We start from the raw sequence: 23,848 nt of genomic DNA on the forward strand, positions 1-23,848 counted from the left end.
TGAAGCAAAAGTACAAGGTGTTATGAGTGAAGCCGAAAGACTGAGACTGCGCAGTCAGAAATAAAAGAGGACACACTTAGGTGAAGAGCACATAAACAGCTCAAGTTAGGACATAAAAGTGCAAAGACAAGAAAGTCCAGGTCAGAGCACGGGGTCTCCAGGTAGAGCTGTGCAAGAGACTCCCAAAGACAGCCTGCACACAGTTGCTGTTGAGTAAGCAGATTGGTAGCAATGAAGTCAGACAGGCAGGTCCTGATAAAGGTCCCACAGTCTAGGCTTAGGAGTTAGTGTAGGGGCAGTGGAAAAGCAAAAAGAGCTTTGGTAGAGGGCAGAACCCAGCTCTCAAAGTGGAGAGGATTCCTTGCTGCATGAGATATGGGTGGAGGGAGAAAAAAACGTCAGGTTGAGGAAATCAGTTACTGGGCACAGTATTGAGCCAGTACTCTTTAATAAGCCATATGCGTTTGATAAAGTTTACCATGTATTTTTACTTAGAGTAATATCATCCAGGCTAAGAGTACAACTCAAGAGCTTGGTAAACATATAAGCACACATACATACATACAAGTGTAAACATATAAGCACACATACACACATACAAGTGTATCACCCTCAAACTCTCACCATGCTTCTCTGCAGTCCACCCACTGCACCCTGACCTTCACCTGGTTTCTGTGCCTGTAGCTTAAACCTTAGTTTTCTGAAACACTTCCTATGCAGGAACATCCGGTTCATACAGGTTGTATCTACTTCCTTTCAGTTGGCATATGACTTCTGAGACAGTAATGCTGTGTGGTGAGTGCTGCTCTGCAGACAACAGTACCACCGAATGGCCGCAGTAGCATGCTTATCCACTCACTTGTTCACAGAAATGCAGACTGTTTCCAGTTCTAGGTTATGAATATTTATGTTTTTATAAGGTTGTATGTTTTACCTTTTCTCCAGTAAACATCTAGGAATAGAATTGGTAAGAAAATGTTTGTGGGCTGGGTGTGGTGGCTCATGCCTTTAATCCCAGCACTGGGGAGGCAGAGGAAGGCAATCACTGAGTTCAAGGCCAGCCTGATCTACAAAGTGAGTCCAGGACAGCCAAGGCTAACATAGAGAGACCCTGTCTCAAAAACAAACAAACAAACAAACAAACAGTTGGGTTTCTAAACAAAAACAAGCAAACAATACCTAAAAGTTACAAAGAGAATACAGCACTTTTGACACTCCCTGAAAACAGGGGCACCACACTTGGTTTTACTAGGATTGGTGTTACCTATGTGACAGAGGTGCTGTGACTTCCCTCTGGTGGCTACTGACACTGTCCTTCCCTCACAGGCAGGTCTCCCACTTTTGGCTGAGATGTCTTCTGATTGTGTTACAAGTGCTTTTTATAAATTCTGTATCCAAGTTTAAATGTGTGTTTTCTAAGTTTTTGTCCTAGTTCACAGCTAGCTTTTTCTAATGTCCTTTGAAGACAACTTGCCATAGCTACTTTGGGTAATTTATATTTTTTCTTTATATTCATAATACTTCATGGTTTGAGTGTGCTTAAAAAAATCTTTTCCATATAGTAAAGTCATCAAGATTTTCTTATATGCTTTCTTCAAACACTTTTATTCTCTTTAGTTTTGGCATTTAGTTCTATATTGACTTTAAGTTAGTATTTTGTAAGATGGAGGGTAATGGTGAAGCTCATTTCTGCACATATGGAAGCCAAATTATTCAGAACTGTTTATAGCACACTGGCTTCTTCTTGAAACACTGCCTTAAAGAGGTAAAAATTATTCTTTGTCCACTGTACACAGAGGTGGGTTTCACACATCTATACGCTCTGTGCATCTTCTCAGATGCCAATAACATGGCCAAGAGTAGGTCTTGAAGCCACACACTGTAGCACTTCCTCAAGAGCTGTCATGGCTACAGTCAGGGCTTTTGTTGTTGCTGTTGTTTTTGAGGGAAGGTCTCACTATGTAGCCCTGGCTGGCTTGTAACTTACTTTATGTAGACCAGACTGATCATACTCAGAGATCCACCTGCCTCTGCCTCCAGAGCGCCAAAACTAAGCACACCTGGTTACTGTGAATTCGTTGTATTTCCATACAAATTTTAGAATGGTATCATCTTCCAAAAAATAAAACTGCTGATGATTTTGACTGAGAATATACTGAATCTAGGGAGATAAACTCTTTTTTTTTGTTTTTGTTTTTGTTTTGTTTTTTGAGACAGGGTTTCTCTGTGTAACAGCCCTAGCTGACCTGGACTCACTTTGTAGACCAGGCTAGCCTTGACCTCACATAGATATCCACCTACCTCTGCCTCCCAAGTGCTGGGATTAAGGCATGTGCCACTCACTATGCCTCGTTGCAAGATAAACTCCTAACAATATTGTGCTTTCTGATCTGTGAACACGGCATACTGTTCCCTTTATTCATGTGTTGTTCTTTTTTTTCTTTTTTCTTTTTTTCTGGTTGCCAGCCTGGTCTACAGAGTGAGTCCAGGACAGCAAGTGATATTATACAGAGAAATTTGTATTGAAAAATTATGTGTTTGTTCTTTAGTTTCTTTCTGCATGTTTTCTAGTTTCCAATGTACACATCCCACATACATTTTCCCAAATATATCTTTGATACTTAATGACATTATTATTGTTTTCTGGTAAATGAATCAGGGTAAACACAAAGGAGGCTGAAGCTGGAGGATTCTGAGTTCCAGGCTGGCCTGAGCTACATGGTGAGAGCCTATTCAAAACGAAACAAAACAAAACAAAAACCCAAATAAATAAACAGTTCTCTCCATTTTGATGTCTATTTTGTTTCTGCTGTAGACAGATAAAAGTTCAACGGATGCCTGCATATTAATGTTAAACTCTTGCATTTAATGATACCCATTTATATTCACTAAAATGACAATGAAAAGGGACAATCACAAACATTAGCAAGGACTTCGAGAAACTGCAACCAGTGTACAACTGCTACTGAGATGGTAAATGCTTCAGCCACCTTGGAAACTGTATGGCAGGTTTTTGTTGTTGTTGTTTTGTTTTGTTTTTCGAGACAGGGTTTCTTCATGTTATCTTGGCTGTCCTGACTCACTTTGTAGATCAGGCTGGGCTCGAACTCACAGTGATCTGCCTGCCTCTGCCGCCCGAGTGCTGGGATTAAAGGTGTGCACCACCACGCCTGCCTCCCATATGGCAATTTTTAATAAAACTAAACATAAATTTGCCAGATGACACAGTACTGTAATGTTGTAAGGCTAGCTGGAAGCCCTGAAAGCACATGTCCACATGAGGCTTCATGTCCAAGTGTGTACAGCAGCACTACTCCAGAAGACCAATGAGTGTGAGCATCCTTACAACTGAATGGCAGTCAGCACTAAAGGGAATAAACCATTGGAAGTTCTAAATAATACACAGACTTTAAAGACTAGTGTGCTAAAAGCAAGAAGAAGCCAGACACAAGTTTATGAACCTCCATTTATATGAAGTGTCCAGAAAATGAGCTGACAGAAGGCCCATGAGTGTTTCTGGAGTGATGGGGGTGTTCTAAAACTGGACTGTGATGTCCTACAGCCATACATTCCTAACCGTCACTAAACTACACACTCAAGATGAGTGGATTTTATGATACCTAGATTATATCTCAATGGAGCCATTAAAATCTAACTCTGAATGAGGAGTGAATTTGTAGACTTCCCACTGTAAGATTTATAGAAACATATAAGTAGACCTAAGCACATAACATATAGTACATTGTGAGTATTCGAGTCAGATATCTCATTCTCTTGGGAGAAAGGAGGGTGAGTCTGAGGAGGGCACAGAGAACTCTTTATAGGTTTCAAATAAAAACACACACATGAAAAACTATTAACATTTGTCCATTTTGGGTGGTAGGTATGAGAAATTTCCTTAAATCGTTTTTTGTATTCATCCATATTTTTTTCAATAAAAAATTAAACCAAAAACCAAAAAGCAAATGGAAATGATTACCTAGTTCCTTCATTAATTTTAATTCCTTTATGGCTTTAATTCGAATATCAAACACCACCTAAAATAGAGAAATAAACTAATGATTGTGTATCGGTTGAATGGATGAAGATGAAAACGAAGATTATCAGTGTGTAAACAGAGATCATTTGAGATTATTACCTGACATCTGTTTTGCCTCAGAGTTTTTTAGCCATCCCTGACACTATTCCATTAAGATTTAGAGCAAAAGGCTCAGAATAGAGCCCAAGTTAAGTTTTTACAAAACATGTTAACTGGGACAAAAAGGTACCATGGAAAATGAAGAAATAGCTCTCACTAGAAAGCAATAAACTGACAATCACTCACCTGATAAAAGTCAAGGAAAGAGAACAGGCCCATTTCTCACAAGGGGACAATGGATCTGGGCCCCTGAGACAGAGTACAAGATTTCATAACAACAATCAAAGACGACTATAGCTTCCTCTTAAATGACTTTGACAGTTTTCTTTTAGCCCACTGTAGGCCAATACCCTCTAGGGCATCAAATGCTGGTAAAACTTGAGGTAAAAGTGAGGTCAGAAATCACGTACTTGATCCTCTACCAGAACCCACATGGTGCCAAGCAGAAGCAGAATCCAGTGACAAAGGGCACTTTCACTCAGGATCAGGTGCTAGGATGCACTGATCCTAGACTATCTTTCTAAGAATACCAACAAACATGATGCTCCTTAAGATATCATAAGGCCAAGAATTGGCAAGATGTCTCCGGGGGATAGCATCTGCTGCCAAGTCTAATGACTTAAGTTTGATCCTTGAAACCTGTATAGTGGAGGAAGAGAACCAACTTCCAGGTTGTTCTCTGACCTTCACATGCATGCCAGACTCACAAATAAAAAATGTTAAGAATAAAATTTTTAAAGAAACTATAAAATGATATAAAAGAAAACATTTTGGTAAGTTTCTTTTACTTCACTATAAAAAAAATCATGCATATGTTAGTAACAAGTAAATATAAGAAGATGTTTCCTAGCTGGATGTGGTGGTGCATGTCTTTAATCCCAGAACTCAGGAGACAAAGGCAGGTGAATCTCTGAGTTTGAGCCCAGCCTGGTTTATATAAGGAATTCTAGGATAGTTAGGACTACATAGAGAGACGCTTTCTCAAACACCTCTAAAACAAAGTTACCTGTGATTATTATTATTATTTTTTTAACAAAATCAGAATCATAGTCCTCAAACAGTTGAAGGAATATCGTTTAAGGGCAATTCGTTTTACAAAGGGAGTAATTTAAGATAAAAACAAAAACTTGTCAACACAAAAAGCAAAATAACAAAGAAACACATGCGCTTTTAACAATGCAGAGAAGATCCTTGACAACAGCCTTTCATGCTTATCAAATGCAGAGGAATCCAGGAGCCACCTAGGTGAGTCCCACATTCTAGGCTTAGAGGTTTAGAAGAAGAGAGCACAACTGTTTTGAAACAGGCCACTGGCTGATGTGAGTAAATAAACAGGACTAAAGGTAATAAGACTTTAGACATCTATTGGCACAGTTGTTCTAAAAGACAGACTGTTTTATAAATAAAAATTCTGTTGCAGACACTGACAGCCAGGCTAATAGCCATTTACTCACTGTGTGCACAGTCACGGCTATCTGAACCTGCTTCTCCTCAGATTCTAACTGGCAGAAATTTTTCACCTGGAGCCAGTTGAGTTCATTCACAATGTTGGTCCAGCTCCCTTGTTTGGGCAACAGACTGTAAGTAAAGAAGACAGACATTGAAAAGAATGAGTGCTTACAAGACACTTTTCCTTGGGTATTGCTTTCCCTTAAAGTGACTAAGGGGAGCCCACTCTACTGACTTGCTGCCACAGCACCAGTTACTTTTTTAGAGTAATATGAGGCAGTAGTGCATGAAGCCAGTTTTCATGGCTCTAGATCCCAAGTTAAATGATTTGTGTCTGTTTTCAAGGGGATTTCTTTCTTTTCTTTTCTTTCTTTTCTTTTCTTCCTTTCTTCTTCCTCCTCCCTCCACCTCCCTCATCCTCTTCCTCCCTCCTTTTTCCTCCTCCCTCCTTCCTCCCCCCTCCCCTGCCTCCCTCCTTCCTCCTCCTCCTTCCTCCTCTTCTTTTCTCTCTCCCTCTCTCTCTCCCTGCCCCCCCTCCTCTCTCGATATGGTCTCATGTAGTTCCGGCTGGCTTTCAACTCACCATGTAGCCAACAGTGGCCTAAAACTCCCAAGTGGTTGGAAGACAGACATATACCACTACACCCAGCTTTAAGAGTCACTTCTCTGAAGGAATGGTCAACTGTTGTCTGCCTGCACCGGAATCCCTAGGGTAGCTTTAGAAGACTATCAAAACCTGCCCCCTGGGATCTGGATGTATTTTAAAAGCAGGGTAACTGTATACACATATACAGTTTGACAGTACACAAAAGTGCCATACATATGTAGTCATACACATCATCTGTTTGCATCTCATGGAACTTTTCTTTTTTTATGTTAGCAACTGGCAGCAAAGTATCTTACCCTAACAAAAACTTCATATGGACTGAAGCAAAATATGGGCTATCAAAAGCCGTTTTCGGGAGTGCAGAGGTTCGACTACCTGGTGTCAAACTGGTAGACTGTTTAAGAAGGATTAGGAAGCGTGGCCTTGTTAGAAGGCGAGTGTCACTAGGGACAGGTCTGAGATTGTAAAAGCCCACAGCACTCCCAGGCTCGTTCTCCTCTCTCTTCTGTCTCTACCTCCTACTTATGGGTAAGGCTGTAAGCTCTCAGCTGGTGGTCTAGTGCCATGCCTGCCTGCTGCCATGTTCCCTGCCACGATGGTCATGGGCTCTAACTCTCTGGAACTAGGAGGCTCAGAGTAAACACTTTTTATAAGCTGCCTTGGCCATTCTATCTTATCACCCCCAAACACAAGCCTACTCTTTACTGCAGTATTGCACGCTGATACCCCACCTCAGAAGGCGTGACAAAGTTTTCAGTGTAAGATGTTCACAGAGACTAACTACTGCAGTGGACAACTAGAAGACGATGACAATGGCAAAGATGGCAACATATTCAGCACTGCTTTGTGTGACCACTTAACTCTTCCAGTCCTTACACTCTATAAATCGGGTACTTGCTGTCACCTCATCTTCTGGGAGAAACTGAACCGAGAGTGAGGTAACTTGTCTAAGTCCTTACTGTTCGTTACACAGCAGACTAGGAAACAAGTCAGGTAGCCACCTGGAGTCCTTAGCCTTACCACTGGGCTACACTGCCTCACTCAGGAGCAGCTGGACAAACAGTGATGCCCACATCCATCAGGTGGAAATATTGCAAGATATTTGATTACATTGTGAACTCTGAGATTGTGAATTGTAAAAACATGTTTCTAGTTGTGGTATGGCTTAGTCTAGAGCTTTCTGTTTACTGTAAACAAGTACTTATGGGGTGGCTCAGCCCTAGCACACATCTTTAATCTGACAGCTAAATAAAGTCAACCATAGGTCAAGCAGTGGAACAAGCAACCAGTTGACTTAAGAAAATACAGGAAGGAGGGACATTGAGTTGAAGGGAATTTAAGATGGTATGGAGAAGGGGCTTTTTTCCTTCTGGGATGTGAGCTGAGTAGGAAGGGCTTTTTCCTTCTGGAACATCAGCTAGATGCTATCTCTGCCTCTCTGAGCTAGTATGTTTTTACCCCAGCACCTCGCTCCTGAGTCTTCATTGGCAAAATCAAATGATTGGGATTTTGTATTTAAAACAACATGGAAATCTTTAAAGGAGACTTATAGAGTCTACAAACACATGTAGGGAAAGCAAGACACAGCTATTTATCAAAATGATAATCATTAGTATGCTTTAAAAAATAAAAAACCTTCCAAACAATGATTTCAATTTAGAAGAAAAGCCACCAGACACTAACAGTGACCAAAACTGCATCCCAACAGGGCCAGGATCTCCACTGTTCTTGCTTAAATTTCCAAGTCCTACAAAATGCAGACTGTCTTTACAATAGAGATCACATGATTCACACTCCTGTACACAAGGCAGAGAAGCACACCTGCAGAATACCTCTCATAAGAGGTAACAGAGATAAATGGACCACAAAAGCCCACAGGGATCTGTGTCTCAGAATCTCACACAGGCTACAAAAATGCACTCATACAGGCATGCAAGGAGGTACAGTGCTTCAGAGTTATGAATATGGCTACAGGAGGCAGGGGCATTTTTCTGGGCAATTGTCCCTTCACCCAAAGTCATGGTGAAGACTGCAAGGAAAGGCTGAATTGTCCTATCAATCTTTTTTTCCTTATGAGAATGGGATTTTAGTTTTATCACTTAATCAGAACTCACCTGATAGGATTTTGCTTTATAGACAAGTTAAGACTATATCTACTAGTCAAGGGCATATTAATAACAGTTTTTTCTCTAAGTTATACAACCCAAACATTCCTCTGTACAGTATTTGGGAGCTAGGCCTGGTGCAACTAGCGCTTTTGATGTGGAGGCAGGTGGATCAGGAATTCAAAGCCAGCTGCAGCTAAATGGAGTCCCAGGCCAGTCTGGAGTAGATGAGATCTTATCTCAAAAGTAAACAGCAGGAGATGGTACAGCAGGTATGGGTCAGGGTGTTTGTGACACAAGCCTGACAATCTGAGTTTGATCCCTGGAAACTCTGTAAAAGGTGGAAGGAGAGACCAACTCCACAACATCGTCCTTTGGCTTCTAAATGTGCAGGCGTGCACACACACTTTTTTTTTTAAAGAATAAACAACAACAAATACAGTCTTTAAAGATCAATGGCTACATATAAAGGAACATTTAGTTAGTATCAATAAAATTAAGCTCCTGAGTTTTACTGGGCAGTGCTGCAGTTTAATTACTTTGAAATTTCTCCCCATTTCTCTCTTCAAAGAGTTACCTGTTATCATTACTGTCTGAATCCTGAACCAAAATTAAGCTTCCATTTCTGAGACCTTGTTCTCTGAATGTCTTCTTCATGTCCTCCTGGGGAACAGCGGTCCAGCACTCTTCACCTGCAGACTCCACACTGCTCATGAGGATGACGCCTACTGGGATGGCCAAGGCTGTGAACACAGTGCCCACTTCTGCATTAGCTGGAAAGACATGTGGCGACTCCACCAACTGCTCACTCTTTGAGCCTTCACCACTCATCTCTAGATGAAGAATGTGTATCAGCACAGGCTCACAGTCAGAACCAGTCTGAATCTGGACTCCACCAACCTGCAGCAATACCAATACAACCACTAGTGAAGTTTGTATTTGCCAAATTAAAACAAAACAAAACCAAAAACCAAAAAGACTATCACAGCAAAAGCCTATTCTCGTGGCACAACCCACATTTTTTCCAAGTGAATAGCTTTTTCATACTGCCCTTTAAGTCCTGAAAGAGCAAATTTGGGTTTTATGCTGAAATTTTTTCTTATCCATCTTTTATGACTTGAAGGCAGTTATTTATGGGTGTCAGATAGTGATGATGAGTCCCTGGAAACCCTGAGAAACAAAACAGGCCACAGGGCAGTTGAGATGCTGATCCCTCCTTACTGAGAAGCATTCTCTCCAGTCATCCCTACCTCAGCTGTCCTGGCCATGGCCTTCCCCAAACCCGCAGCTGTCACACACATCACCCTCTATAGCCTATGGTGCAGTCATTTACACAAGAAGTTTACTGATGACTTACCTTCCTCAGCATCAAGCATGTGACATACAGTCTGGTAAAATGGAAGTGCTTAATAAATTACTTTTGTGTATGTGCATTTGTGCATACAGGTGTGCATGAATGCATATGTGTGTGTGAAGCCAAGATGACAATCTTGTGTGTTCTTTTTTGTTTTTTTCCCTTTTTTCTTTTCTTTTCTTTTCTTTTTTTTTTTTTTTTTTTTTTTTGGTGGGGGGACAGGTACTCTCATTGATCTAGAGCTCACCAATTAGGCTAGGCTGGCTGGCCAATAGCCCCAGTAATATGCCCACCTCTGCCTCCCCAGTGGTGAGATTACAAGAGCATGTCACCATATGTGATTTTTTTTTTAACATGGGTTCAGCTGATCTAACTCAGGTCCTCAAGCACTTTACTTATGGAGCAATCTCCATTGACATCAAAATATTTCTCAAATCTATCTAACAACTATCACTGACTGGACCTCAAAAGTACTGAACATTCCAGCAGGTTCCTTTCCTCCGTTTCCCCTTCCCCCTTCTCTCCTTGCACCTCCTTTCAGTTTCTGAGTCAGGGCTTCACTGCACATCTTAGACTAGCCTGGAACTCACTATGTAGTCTAGGTTGCCCACCATGAATAGTCCTTTTAGCTCAGCTTCCCCGCATCACATTTCTACCACCATATCCAGTTCATTCCAGTAATTTTCTAGTGGCTAACTGCATAATAAAATTTCATTACAATAACTTTGTTGTTGTTTTGTAATGAGACATAGTCTAATGTTGCCCAGGTTGGCCCTGAAGTTGCTATGTAGCTGAGGATGACCATGAACTTTGATCTTCTTGCCTCTACGTCCTGAGTGCTGAGGTTACAAGTCTGCACCACTATCATGCTTAGTTTTATGAGTGCTGGGGACTGGGCTGGGCCTAGGGCTTTGTGTATGTTGGCAAGCAGCATTCTACCAACAGAATTGTAAAACATCTTAATTATCATGAGTATCTCTTCAGCCATTTTTCTTACCTCTATCCCATTCCATACAAAGATGTCTTCCTCATCAGCAATTTCAGCTTCACACAGTGTCAGTTCATCTCCTAGAAACATGAGATATTCATTCAGTTCATTCCCCCAGGACCACCAAATGCAGCTAAGCTAAGGAGAGCCACAGCTCCCTAGTATGTATTTGAAAAGGCACTTATTAAGGAAAATCATAAAAAAGCAGTAATTATCTTATTATTTATAGTATTTTGTATTTTTTACATATCTGGATGATTATACAGCTTTGTGAGCATAGCAGCAAGACAGAAGGGCACACAGAGGTCAATAGTCAGGTCCAGGTCACCTGAGATTAGACATAGACTCCAAAGATGTAGACCAGGCTAGCCTCGAACTCACATTGACCCGCCTGCCTCTGCCTCCCACATACTGGGATTAAAGGCATGTGCCACCACCCCCAGCTTTTATATATATATATATATTTAAACCTAAAGCATTTAGAGTTTTGGTAGGATGGTTGCCTTAGTTAAAAAAAAAAAATCAGGCTAGAGAGAAGGCTCAGAGGTTAAGAGCACTGACTACACTTCCAGAGGTCCTGAGTTCAATTCCCAGCAACCACATGATAGCTCCCAACCACCTGTTTTTTTTTTTTTTTTTAAATATTTAATTTTAATTTGTGTATGTTGGTGTGGGGGTGTCAGATCTTGGAGTTACAAACAGTTGTGAGCTGCCACGTGGGTGCTAGGAATCGAACCCAGGTCCTTTGGAAGAGCAGGCAGTGCTCTTAACCACTGAGCCATCTCTCCAGCCCCTCCCAACCACCTGTTATGAGAGCTGGTACTCTCTTCTGGAGTGCAGGCAGAACAATGTAAACATAATAAATAATTCTTAAAAAGAAAAAAAGAAGGGAGAAAGTTATAAAAAGTATAAAACATTCCATATTGAGAAGATTTTGCATATAGATAGATGCTTCTTTAAAATTGACAATGTAAGCCAGGCGGTAGTGCTGGCAGTGGTGATGGCAGCGCACACCTTGAATTCCAGCACTTGGGGAGGCAAAAGTAGGCAGATGTCTGTGAATTCGTGGCCAGCCTGGTCTACAGATCGAGTTCCAGGACAGCCAAGGCTACAAAGAGAAGTCCTGTCTCAAAAACCAAAAAGCAAGCCAAACCAAAACCCAAAACCATATCAAACAAAACAGACCACCAGACATTGTAACCGTCATCTATGCAGTCAAAACAGAGAAGGCTGGTGAGATTACTAAGTGGGAAGACACTTGCTGTAGTTTGATGATCTGAGTTCCATCCAGACTGGGACCAATACAATCGAAACAAAGTATCCGCTCCTGCAAGTTGTACTCTGACTTCCAAAGGCTCCTATGCTTCTATGAGCACACATGTGCGCTCATGTATACCACTTCCCACCCCTGAGATAAATGTAATTTAAAAAAGAAGAAGGTAGGAGGCAGAGAAGGACTGACAGGACAAGTTCCCCAAGATATACACATACAATGAGCTGCTGTGTTCCTTACTGATCTTACCATCGAGGGTATGGTACACGTGAAGTCCTGCTGGCACACGCTTTGCCACACTGAGAACCATATCTCCTTCCCAAAACTCTAATAGCTAAAGAACAGTAAGAATGAGAAAACAATGAGCCACAATACATGAGTAACAAATCTTCTGACTCGGTAAGAATAGCAAACGAACATTCCCTTCCCCAACCAACACCAATATTTTAGAAATAAACATTATTTGATAAATTACTCAAACCCAAAGATGTTGACTACATGCATTACTGACTGAAAATTTTGCATGCCTAAGGAAAGTCCCCCAAAGCTATCATTTCCTTTTAAAAGCAATTCTTTCATTTGTTTTCCAAAAATAGAGACATCTCCTGTCTCCAATTAAAATATACCAGGCTCAATTAGTCACTTCAAAAAATGATGAGAAAATACACAGAAAAGCATTTCTGAGGACTTCCGAATCCCAGGAGCAGTAGCACAAACCTGTGATCCCAATACTTAGGGGGCTGATGTGGGAGGACTGTGCTTTTAAGTCTAGCCTGGGCTATATAGTGAGACAGTATCTAAAAACAAATCAAATCAACCACCCAACCAATCAAACAGAACACAACAATAACAGCCAGGCTTCCAAGTAAGAAAAGGTTTGGTTCATCCTGGTATGGGCTGGCAGATGTAGGATTTTCCCATGGAGCTTTGGAAAAGTTGTAACTTGAATAAGATGAAATGGAAAAGGTGTTGGGCGGTGGTGGTACATGCCTTTAATTCCAGCACTTGGGAGGCAGAGACAGGCAGGTCTCTGAGTTTGAGGCCAGCCTGGTCTACAAAAGTGAGCCCAGGACAGCCAGGACTGTCACATAGAGAAACCCTGTCTCGAAAAACCTTAAAACAAACAAACAAACAAACAAAACAGAAAGAAAGAAAGAAAGAAAGAAAGAAAGGGAAAAAGTCATACTAAAATGGACCCTAAAGTTTCTGCTAAGAGAAAAATAGGTATTACCTGAAATATTGACTGACGGAGATCTCCTAAAGTTTTTCTTTTATCAAAGGTTAAATCCCACACGCTCTCTGTCTGAGAGACTGCAGGGTGAAGAGCCCCATTGAAGAAACGGTAGTGAGGGCCCAGGTGGAGATGCAATTCAAAGTTACTGTCTTCAGAGCCACATTCTGCCCTTTAGAGACATAAACACACACACTATGCGTTTGCAGCACTCTTTATCTTGATCCAAATATCTGCCTTACCACACTGCAAGTTCTCTGTTCTGCCTCACTAACACCTTTTTCTTCTGCTTGCCAAAATGACTGATTTTGGCTTTTCAATACACAGCACACATTCAGTTGGAACTGCACCATGAATTATAAGAGAAAATTGTTTCCATGGAGACTGCACCATTAACCATCTCCAGTCCTGTCACAGCTATGTTCAGAATTCTGGATGCCCGCCCCCATCTACACCCTCCTGATGTCCACTTGGCTCCAGAAGATACTGACAGCTGTTAAGATCCTTCCCAGTGTTTGTTTTCCAGGCTAAAATCCTGATCCCTAGGCCTCTTTAGTGTACTTAGTTGACTCAAAGCCTGGTACCAAACTTGTTCTCCTGGGCAGAATGACCAGTGCTGGGCTAGAACGAGGCTGCCTCTGAGACTCAGTACTTCAGATGCATTCAAAGCTGATCAACAGGAACATTAGATTTTTCAATGGCCATACTAAGGACTTTAGTTTTGGTTTTTGCTGTTTTGTTTTTAATTCTTAAGTTGCAACTGTTAATCTAGGTTACTCATGCAGGCTGCTTTCTGCATTTAAATATATCAATGTTTTAGTTTTAAATTTAGCGTTCAATTGATCTCAGTGTGTCATTCACTGGGTCTGCTATTTCCACGCCCAGTTTCAAGTCCAGGATAAAATTTCTAAACACACCCTGCTATATTATCTGCCCCTGTTTCCTCCCCCAACGCTCTGCTGACACCACTGGACAGCAAATACAGCAGCAGAACAATCTCTAGAGCCCTAACAAGGTTAGCCTTGTTCTTAAATCATGCCTTCAGTTACTGTAAACCTTTACTTTTGTTTTGGGTATGTTGCCTAGATGTATACAAATGCACCCATGTGTGCATGGTGTGCGTGCATGCGTGCTTGCGTGTGTGTGTGTGTGTGTGTGTGTGTGTGTGTGTGTATGTGTGTGTGTGTGTGTGTGTGTGTGTGTGTACAGCCATGTGTATGCAGTACCTGCAAAGGCCAGATGAGAACACAGGATCCCCTGGAACTGGAGTTACAGACAGTTGTGAACTGTGATGTGGGTGTTAGAAACTAAACCTGGGTCCTCTGGAATAGCAACCAGTGCTCTTAACCACTGAGCCACCTCTCCAGCCCAGCCATTACCACCCCTCCCAACCCTCATCCCCGACTGACTCAAAGCACCTTTGGAATCAAACCACCTTAGTTTTCTGTCACTCTGCGTCAGTTCTTTTTTTTTGTTGTTTTTTTGGTTTTTTTTTTTGTTTTTTGTTTCTTGTTTTTTTTGAGACAGGGTTTCTCTGTGTAGCCTTGGCTGTCCTAGATTCACTTTGTAGACCAGGCTGGCCTCGAACTCACAGTGATCCGCCTCCCGAGTGCTGGGATTAAAGGTGTGCGCCACCATGCCCGGCTTATATGTCAGTTCTTACAACTACTTAAAACTGAGGGGCAGTTTTATCAACAAGTTCTCTATAAACTCAAGGGCATAATTTGGCCAAGCCAGAGCACAATTGCATACTTGCCAATTTCTCTAGATTTCCTAGGCTCTGATCCCTACTTAGTGGTTACTGTATGCTATTACTTACTCTTATGTATGGATGAATGACATCTTCACTATAACTAGGGATACACTGGTAAACTTTCATATTGAATGCTTTTACCCCAAACTGATCAGTATTTTCCAGAAACACTTCCCAAACACCAATGTAACACAAACTACCTTTGCATTTGCAGTTGAATATTGGCTGCATCCATTTCCTTCAGCAAATGACATGGAACCCTGTATCTTGGATTGGCTCGAGCTGTGAACAAAAGTGTCCATTAATTGGTTTTGACTAAAAAAATTGTGCTGCTAAAGAGGCAGGATGAAAACCTGAATTCAGGTGTGGTAATACACACCTACAATCCCAGCACTGGGAAGGCTGAGGCACAAGGCTCTCGAGTTGGAGACCAGCCTGGGCTATACTGGAAGACACTCTTTCAGACAAATATGAGGAAGGGATGAAATGTGCTCAGAGGGTAGGTGTGCTTGATGCTTTTGCACAAGAATGGAGTTTGTTTGCTGTTATACCAGGAAGCTTACAACTGTCTGTAATTCCAGTTCTAGGGTATCTGATGCCCTCAGACACCTCCATACACATGGTGTACATAAACACACACATGCATATACAACCATGCTGAAAGCCAAGAGCATTATAACCGACTAGCTAACTGAAAACAGATTTTTCTCTCAATCTAGGTTTTGCCAGATGAGCAATGAAAAAAAAAAGAAGCTATATGAGAAATAGGTGTTTTTTAAAAAACTGATCTAGACGAATCCTATTGTTTCAACTCTTTAAGCATTTTATAAAAAAGAACACCCACTAGTTTTATCCTGATTATAAGCTTAACAGTTGGTTACTGTAAAAATGCAGAAATTAGGGCTGAAGGTGGTTCAGCAGTTAAGACCTACTCTTAAATGGCTGCTCTTCCAGAGGACACAGGTTTGGTTTTCAACACCCACATAGTGGTCAACAACCCCCTGTAACTCAAGTTCTAGGGGATCCAGTCTCCTCTTCTGGCCTTTCACGGTACCAGGCACACATATGGCTAGGTTATCTTGGTAGAAATTCTCTGCTCACCCCAAAAATGAAACAGAAAAGGCTTAGCACAAAAACTCTCCCTTCAGCTTCCCCTTAAAGGACCCTCACCTGGACTGGCGCCCTAGAATGGGACATCTGCTGGGTGCCCTTACCACCCATGTCTTTAGATTCCCTCTAAGATCAAACGCCCTCAGCAGGCTATAGGAAGAGACATTCCTGCTCCTTCACTTGAATCATCCCCTGAACACCTCGTTGCCGTTTTTTGTTTTGTTTTGTTTTGTTTTCTGAACTTGTTGCAGTCCTACCTTGCTAGTCATTCCTCCATGTAAATAAAGTTGATTTTGGTAAACTTAGAATACTTTGGTGGTTCTCTCCTTTTACTTGCATGTCCCTTAGACCAACAATGGTGCATACACATACAAGACAAAACACTCATACACTTAAAATAAAATACATAAATCCTTCTAAATTCCAGAAACCACACTAACTCATTTCAATTTTTTGAGACAGGGTCTCACTATAGCTTGGGCTGAAACTGACTATGTAACTTGGGTTGGTCTTGAACTCAATCTTCTTGCCTCAGTCTCCCAAGTGGGTTATATGTATGAATCACCACAACTAGTTTGAAAATTATTTTCAAAGTATATTAGGTATATAAGGTATATGTTTCACTCCCAAGACATCACCCCCACACACAATCTTTTTATAAAAACAGCTGAGATGTAGTCAACAAACTGGTAGCTTAATTTTTCACTTCATATTCCCACAGGCTTTAAATATGTTGATTGTACAGTATACACTTTGAAAAAAGTTATTTACTTAATGTGTATGGGTTTTTTGCCCGCATGCATGTCTCTGTAATACCTGTGTGCCTAGTACCCTTGGAGGCCAGAAGAAGGTATTAAATTCCCTGGAACTGGAGTTGCAGACAGTTGAGAGTCATTGTGTGGTGCTAGGAATCAAACCCAGATCCTCTGAAGAGGAGCCAGTTTTCTTAGTCACTGTGCCATCTCTCCAGCCCTTAACTAAGCCTTTTCTGTTAGGTATTACGGTGGTTTGAACAAGAATGGCCTCAGTAGACTCATCGATTTGAATGCTTGGTCACCAAGGAATGACACTATTAGGAGGCATGGCCTTATTGCAGTAGGTGTGGCTTTGTTAGAGGAAATGTGCCACTCACTGGAGGTGGGCTTGGAGGTTTCAAATATTCAAGCCAGATCCAGTGTCACTTTCTTCCTGTTACCTGCAATCAAGATGTAGAACTCTCTCAGCTCCTTCTCCAGCAACATGTCTGCCTGCATCCACCATGTCTCCCACTATAACAATAATGGACTAATAAACCTCTGACCTTTAAGCTAGTCCCAATTAAATGTTTTCCTTTATAAGAGTTGATGTGGTCATGGTATCTCTTCACAGTAATAAAACCCTAACTAAGACAGATAGAAGGTGATTTCCAACTAGTCACGATTATAAAAATCATTATGGCAACAATTAAGCATTAAGCATTCACCCACTTCTCTGACTTCCTTTGCTCTTGCCCCACTTTGATTTGCAGCCCATTAGGCTGCAGAGTCACTAAGCTGCCCAGGCTGGCTTTGAAATCACTCTATAGCCCAATCAGATCTTGAACGGTAATCTTCCTGCCTCAGCTCCTGAGTAGGTGGGATTACAGGTCTCTGCCACTAGGCTGGGGTCTCTTTTTCCTCCTTCCAAAGACAGTTAATAGTTGTCAAGTGTATTCAAGATCTAGAAAGTTAAATTGTCTTTAATTCTCATGCAAATTAATAACTGTTTTATTCTTTATGAAAATGATCACTATTCTTATTTTCTAAGAATATTATCTTACTTATCTGCTATTCTAAGAAGTTTTTTCCTGGTTTTTGAAACAGGGTCTCACTACATAACCCTGGCTGGCCTGAAATTTGCTATGAAATCAGGTTAGTCTTGGATTTACAAGGAGATTTGCCTGTTTCTGTCTCCCAAGTCCTGGGATTAAAAGTGCAAACCACTATACTCAGCAGCTTTTTGCTTTTGAGAGAACTTTGGCAAGGGATCAAACAATCTTACTAATTTACTCTTCATAATAATTCTATTATAAATGCTCTTTAGTATGATCAGGTTGGGATGGCTAACTTACAAGCTCTCTTGGACGGTTCAACAAAGTGTTTCAAATATATTTTAATTGCTCAAGAATATACTTTGATGAAAAAGAAGAGATGACACTATAAAAACAAAGTTAAGGTAACAAGACCAAGACCACTCACAGCTCAAAGACAACACATGGGTGAGTGACAAAGCCCAGCTTAATTGGGCAGCTGCACTCAAGTTTGCTACCATAATAACACATGCATTGTCCAAGAAAGTTCAATTTTGGAAAATGTAACTATGAGCAAGGGAAGAAAAATGTCAATCATTTCCTCATAAAATGACAAACTGAAAAATAAAGTATGAGAGCCTGATGAAATAAAGAAACACATAAGCAAGGAAAACTTAAAATGACAAGCTTTTAGATGTCATGTGGTACAATATACTTCCTACGCAGGCAAAGCCACATGAGCATTTGACACTTATCCGCTGAAGCTATTAACAAGACAAATCACAACACTTCTCTTTCCATACCTTCAGGAGGTCTCTGCAACTTAGCTTTCCGATAAAACAACATATAGGCACTTTCTTTACCCTGGAACTGCTGTACAATATCTTTCTCCTTGATTGGCTGGACTTTAGAATCATTGATATCAAACCAGTGGGGACAACTGGTGTTATCATTTGAGCTTTGGGGTTCTGAAGCAAGTGGATGTAGAATCTGTTCACGGTTCCCAAGGAGATCAGACGGGGCCGGGGTTAAACGGTTCCTCAGGAGACTGACTGTACTTTCATCTGTGCTGAGCAGAAACACATGAGGATGGAGCTGTAAGAACTATTCAAAACAAACAAAAACAAAAATTAGGTTTCTCAAAAAAATTTTTTTAAAATAAATGTTTGTTTGTTTGTATTGTTTGAGACAGGGTTTCTCTGTGTGTAGTCTTGGCTGTCCTAGACTCCCTCTGTAGACCAGGCTGGCCTTAAACTCACAGAGATCCATCCCCGTGCCTCTGCCTCTGTGAGTGTTGGGATTACAGGTATGCACCACCGTGCCTAGCTCATAAAAAGTGTTTTACTTAAGACAAATTGAGTGTGTGTGTGAGATTAGATGTTTTCAACATTACCTTCTTTTTTTGCTAGCATTGGAGCACTCTGTTAAATATGCTAACTATTAAATATGCAGTCTGTTAAATATGTTCTGTCAGGAGAGAAAGGTGACAAGCTACAATATGGAAAACATTTAAATAATACACTACTGCTGTTTGAAGAAGTGCTTACATAAAGAAGAGTGGGAAGAAAAAATATTTCTGAACTATTTAGAAGCCCCCTAATTGTACAAATTCACATTTGCCAATTTCTGGAGTTCTCAGAAAACTCTTACTCACACTGGTATCTTAAATTCTTTTAAATGAAAAAGCTTCCACAAAACAATGGAGTAACTACCAAAGTGGGGAAAAACAAAACAAAACAAACAAAAAAAAACTAAAGAGAAAGTCTTTGGCAACTACACATGAGTGACTAATATTGGGCATGCAGAAATAGCAAAAATTAAACAACACACACACACACACACACACACACACACACACACAAAATCACCCAGTCAATAAAGGATCTAGAAAAAAACCACAAATGACCAATAAAAGCTTTAAAAAGTAACCAACATCCTTAGTAATTAGGGAAATGCAAATGAAAACCACTTCCATTCTATCTTACCCCAGTCAGAATGGCTATCATCAAGAAAAAAAATGTAAACAAATGCTGGAGAGGATCCAGGGAAAATGACTATGTGCAGCCACTATGGAAATCAGTATGAATGTACCTCAAAAAACTAAAACCAGAACTACTGTACAACTCAGCTGTGCCAACTTTGAGTATATACTGGAAGGACTCTAACATACTACAGTGACCTGCACATCCATGTTTACTGTTGCACTATTCACAGTAGCCAAGGGAACCAGCACAGATGAAGAGAAAATGTGGCCCATGAATACAATAACACTTTATTTAGTCATATGGAAAATTGGAATCGTGACATTGTAGGAAAATGAATATAACTGGAAATCATTACATTATGCAAAATATGGCAGTCTTAGGAAGACAGTTATATGCTTCCCCTAGTATGTGGGATCTAGATGTCCAAGTACTAATACAGGTATGTATTTATATGTGACTGTGAGCAAGGAGTAAGAGACCTTAAAGGCAGTGGGAAACAGAGATGGCAAAGGATATATGTAGTAAGAAATGGAAGCTGGGACTAACTGGAGGAAGGAAGGAAACCTTATCTGGAGGGGGAGGGAATCATGGGGAGGACAGTATGTTGGAGGATGGTCTTCTGCACTATGTATTCAGATGCTGATTTCTGTGACACCCCCTTTCCCATCAGGTTGCTGCCTGGATATGGGCACTGCCATGATTATTGAAGAATCTCTTTTATCAATGTTTTGTAAAGAATGCTCCCCAATTATCTCTGATTGGTTAATAAAAAGCTGAACAGACAATGACTGGGCAGAGGAGATAGGAGCACTGGACTTCTGATCCTAGTGAGGGGTGAAGAGAAAGAGGAGTAGAGAAAGAGAGGAGGACAGAGAAAGAGGAAGAGAGTGAGAGAACGCAGCAGGAGTTTCCCATGAAGATAAAGATGGAGCAGGAGTGGCCAGGGAGAGACTAGATGGCAAGTAATGGGCACATGGCTAAGAAGTAGCTGGACTAGCATAACTGGGTTAGAAAAGATGACTATCTGCCCAAGTTATAGTGCTTAAGGCTTGTTGAAGAAGTCTAATAGGTCTCTGTGCCAACTATATGGGATCTAGGGCAGGAATTAGAAAAGGCTCCTATTAATACCATAATTCAACAGTAGTGTAGGAGGAAAATTAATAAGAACAAAGTATAAGGACAAACAGGTCATTATAATTTTAAGATAAAACCTGTTACTTAGTATGCTAATCTAAAATAAAAAAACTAACGTAAACAAAGCAATCACAACATAAAAAATTACTTTTGATAGTGGCTTACTATAGATCCAGTGTTAGGAAACAGAAGCAGTCATATGACTAAGTTTCCTTTTAACCAAACTAATTTTCTCTACTGTGGAAGTTAATCTGGAAGCTCAGGCAGTCTATGAGCACAGGGCTCAATCACAATCTCAAAGACTATTTAAATTCTTGCAAAGGGATAAGAGAAAGAAATCTGGCCCCCTACTGTCTACTCCTCCTTCCTGCTCCCTTCTCTCTCAAGTCTATTTCCCTCTCCTGTGTGGCACTGGATATCCTGTCCATGCTGACCCCTATCAATCAACCAAGACAACAATGAAATGACATTTTTAAAGGTTAAAGAAAAAGCACAAGCCGGGCGTAGTGGCGCACGCCTTTAATCCCAGCACTCAGGAGTCAGAGGCAGGCAGATCGCTGTGAGTTCGAGGCCAGCCTGATCTACAAAGCGAGTCCAGGATAGTCAAGGCTACACAGAGAGACCTTGTCTCAAAAAACCAAAAACCAAAACCAAAACAAAACAAAACAAATCATCAAAAACTGAAGGCAGAATAGAAAATTTTCTGCTAAAGGCTAAGTACGTTTTCCACTACAGTCTGACAGTAAGAAATGCTGCAGGGAAGGGATCTAAAAGTAAACCTGGACAAACTGAAAAGCATTGAGTAACAAGATGAACATATAAAATACTTCCTCCCCCCAACTTCCTTAAAAGTCACCTAAATGTGAAAAGCAAAGTTAATTTGTGCAGCAGGACAGACATCACATGCAGTAGTGAAGACATAGATGGTAGCAACAGAAAAGGATGGAACTATATTATTAGCATCTTTCATTGGACAGATACTGCCTGTTCATCTATAGTTAATAAAATTACAATATAATCTAGATGTCAGTTACTAAAAGTTAAACAGAAGGTAAAAAATTAAAATAGTAGATTAAAATCACTTGCTTACTACAAAAGAAAGCTAGGATGGAAAAACAAGATAGAAGGAAAACAGAAAAAATAGCTATCTGGAAGATTCAAGGACAATCCATCAAACATTGCATTAAATGTAAATGAATAAACACTAATAAAAAGGAAGAGATTGACAAACTCTCATCTGACAGAAAAAAGAACAGAGTGGTGAGAATCAAGAAAACTGTTTTCTTGAAAAGCTTAAAAGCTTAGTAAACTTCTAGCAAGATCAATATAAAAGAGCTGAACAGCACATATTATGAATATCATAAATGGAAAGCAGATGTAAGTTCGGGCCTTCAAAACTTAAAAGGATAACATGTTAATTTTTCAAACAGCATTATGACAACAAAAATATAAAGTTAATGACAAGTTAACTGAAAACCTTACTGCACCCCACAAAAAGAAACTGAGACATGCATAAGAATCCTGAGTAGCTATACTCACACACATCAAGTACACTTTGCAGGAAAGGTTTTAGCAGATACTAAGGAGGACATTTGATGTCAGGAAGCTGTAACAGTATTAAATGTGCACATTCTTAATAACACAGCCTCAAGATGTACAAAGCAAGAATAGCAAGAATATTTATGAAGCCCAACCCCACCAACTGCAGAAAACAATGTCTCCAGAGAAAGGACTATTCTCTGAGTCATGGAACACGTCTCATAAGTTCAGGAGAACTGAAGTCACAGCTAGGATGGTTATTACCATCCTAGGATGGTTTGAATATACAATTAAAAGCTTTAGATATTCTCAATTATTTGGAAATTAAACAACATACTTTCACATCTGGGAAATTACAAAATTTGAACTGAGTGATAATGAGAAGGTACAGCTAAGTCAGTGCTTAGCAAGAAGTCTAACTTTAAAAGCATGTATTAGAAGAGTTAAGACTACAAAAATGGTGTTAAATTTAGTATCTTGAAGTAGAAACAATTAAAAACAAGAACAGGAACAAAATGGAGCTAGATAAGCAGTAGAGAACATGGATAGCATCACAGCCCCATGAACACTGATGGGACAAAGAAGCAAGAAGACACACACCTCTTATTAATGAGAAATGAAAAAGAAACCACAACTTCAAGTTCTAAAGACACTAAAAGGACAAAACAGGGGCAGTTGAACATGTTTATGTCTGGAAATTAGAGACTATAGATAAATTCTCTAAAACATCATTACCAAACAAATTCAAGTAGTGGAAAAGGGAGCTTTTCTGGTGGTTTAATTACTCATTCAATTCTCAGTAAAGTAGGAAAATGCTTCGCTCTCTGTGAAATTGCTTCCTTTCTAGTTATACTAGTTTTTTAGTCTGATTTAAACCTAAGGAGCCAGGTTTAACTACTCCTTGAGCTTTTGAGTAAGTTCTAATGTACTTAACAGCCTCTTCATAAATAACATAAATACATTACAACCTATTACATACCAGCAGAATACTAACGGCTAAACAAAAATGCTGCTTATTTTAATCTGTTTTAAAGCTCCTTCTACATAGGAACTTGTCTTGCTGGGATTGTGATATGGCTTCTTGGAGCCCATGTCAGTCAGTGCCAGCTCTACCTTTCGCAGTGGTCCATGCTGCTTTCTGTACTTCTTGTTCCAAGATATTCCTGTGTTTTTGAAGAGTTTCTGGCCCAGCTGATCAACAGGAATTTGATTGGTCTCCTCCTTATGAAAGAAATACAGTCAATTAACATCTGCTAAGAAATAATTACACCAAAAATTCAGAGGGATCAACAGGAGCACCCACTCAGGGCACAGACTTACAATGGGATCGATCAGAACTACATGTCTTTAAGTAACCTTAAGCACCAGTTTAGAAGACTTTGAATTTGAAAACCCATTTGCCAAGGGACACAGA

The 23,848-nt window shown here is 40.4% G+C and overlaps 1 protein-coding gene across 3 annotated transcripts in view; it reads right to left on the minus strand.

Annotated features, from left to right (window-relative positions):
* USP40 (ubiquitin specific peptidase 40) overlaps positions 1–23,848 on the minus strand; it is an 83,855-nt gene that overhangs the window by 28,640 nt on the left and 31,367 nt on the right. For all 3 annotated transcript variants that reach the window (XR_014778948.1, XM_084780460.1, XM_084780461.1), the window contains 9 exons: positions 23,548–23,655; positions 18,580–18,880; positions 15,099–15,180; positions 13,146–13,317; positions 12,164–12,248; positions 10,651–10,721; positions 8,877–9,199; positions 5,593–5,716; positions 3,980–4,037 (listed from right to left, as the gene is read on the minus strand). Coding sequence is in view for 2 of the 3 variants with exons in the window: in XM_084780460.1 (XP_084636586.1) it covers positions 3,980–4,037; positions 5,593–5,716; positions 8,877–9,199; positions 10,651–10,721; positions 12,164–12,248; positions 13,146–13,317; positions 15,099–15,180; positions 18,580–18,880; positions 23,548–23,655 (1,324 nt within the window). In the remaining variant the exon portion in view is untranslated. The remainder of the gene's footprint in view (positions 1–3,979; positions 4,038–5,592; positions 5,717–8,876; positions 9,200–10,650; positions 10,722–12,163; positions 12,249–13,145; positions 13,318–15,098; positions 15,181–18,579; positions 18,881–23,547; positions 23,656–23,848) is intronic.

The sequence above is a fragment of the Acomys minous genome (genome assembly GCF_964271855.1).
Source record: "Acomys minous genome assembly, chromosome: 4".
In the NCBI taxonomy this organism is placed as follows: Eukaryota; Metazoa; Chordata; class Mammalia; order Rodentia; family Muridae; genus Acomys; species Acomys minous.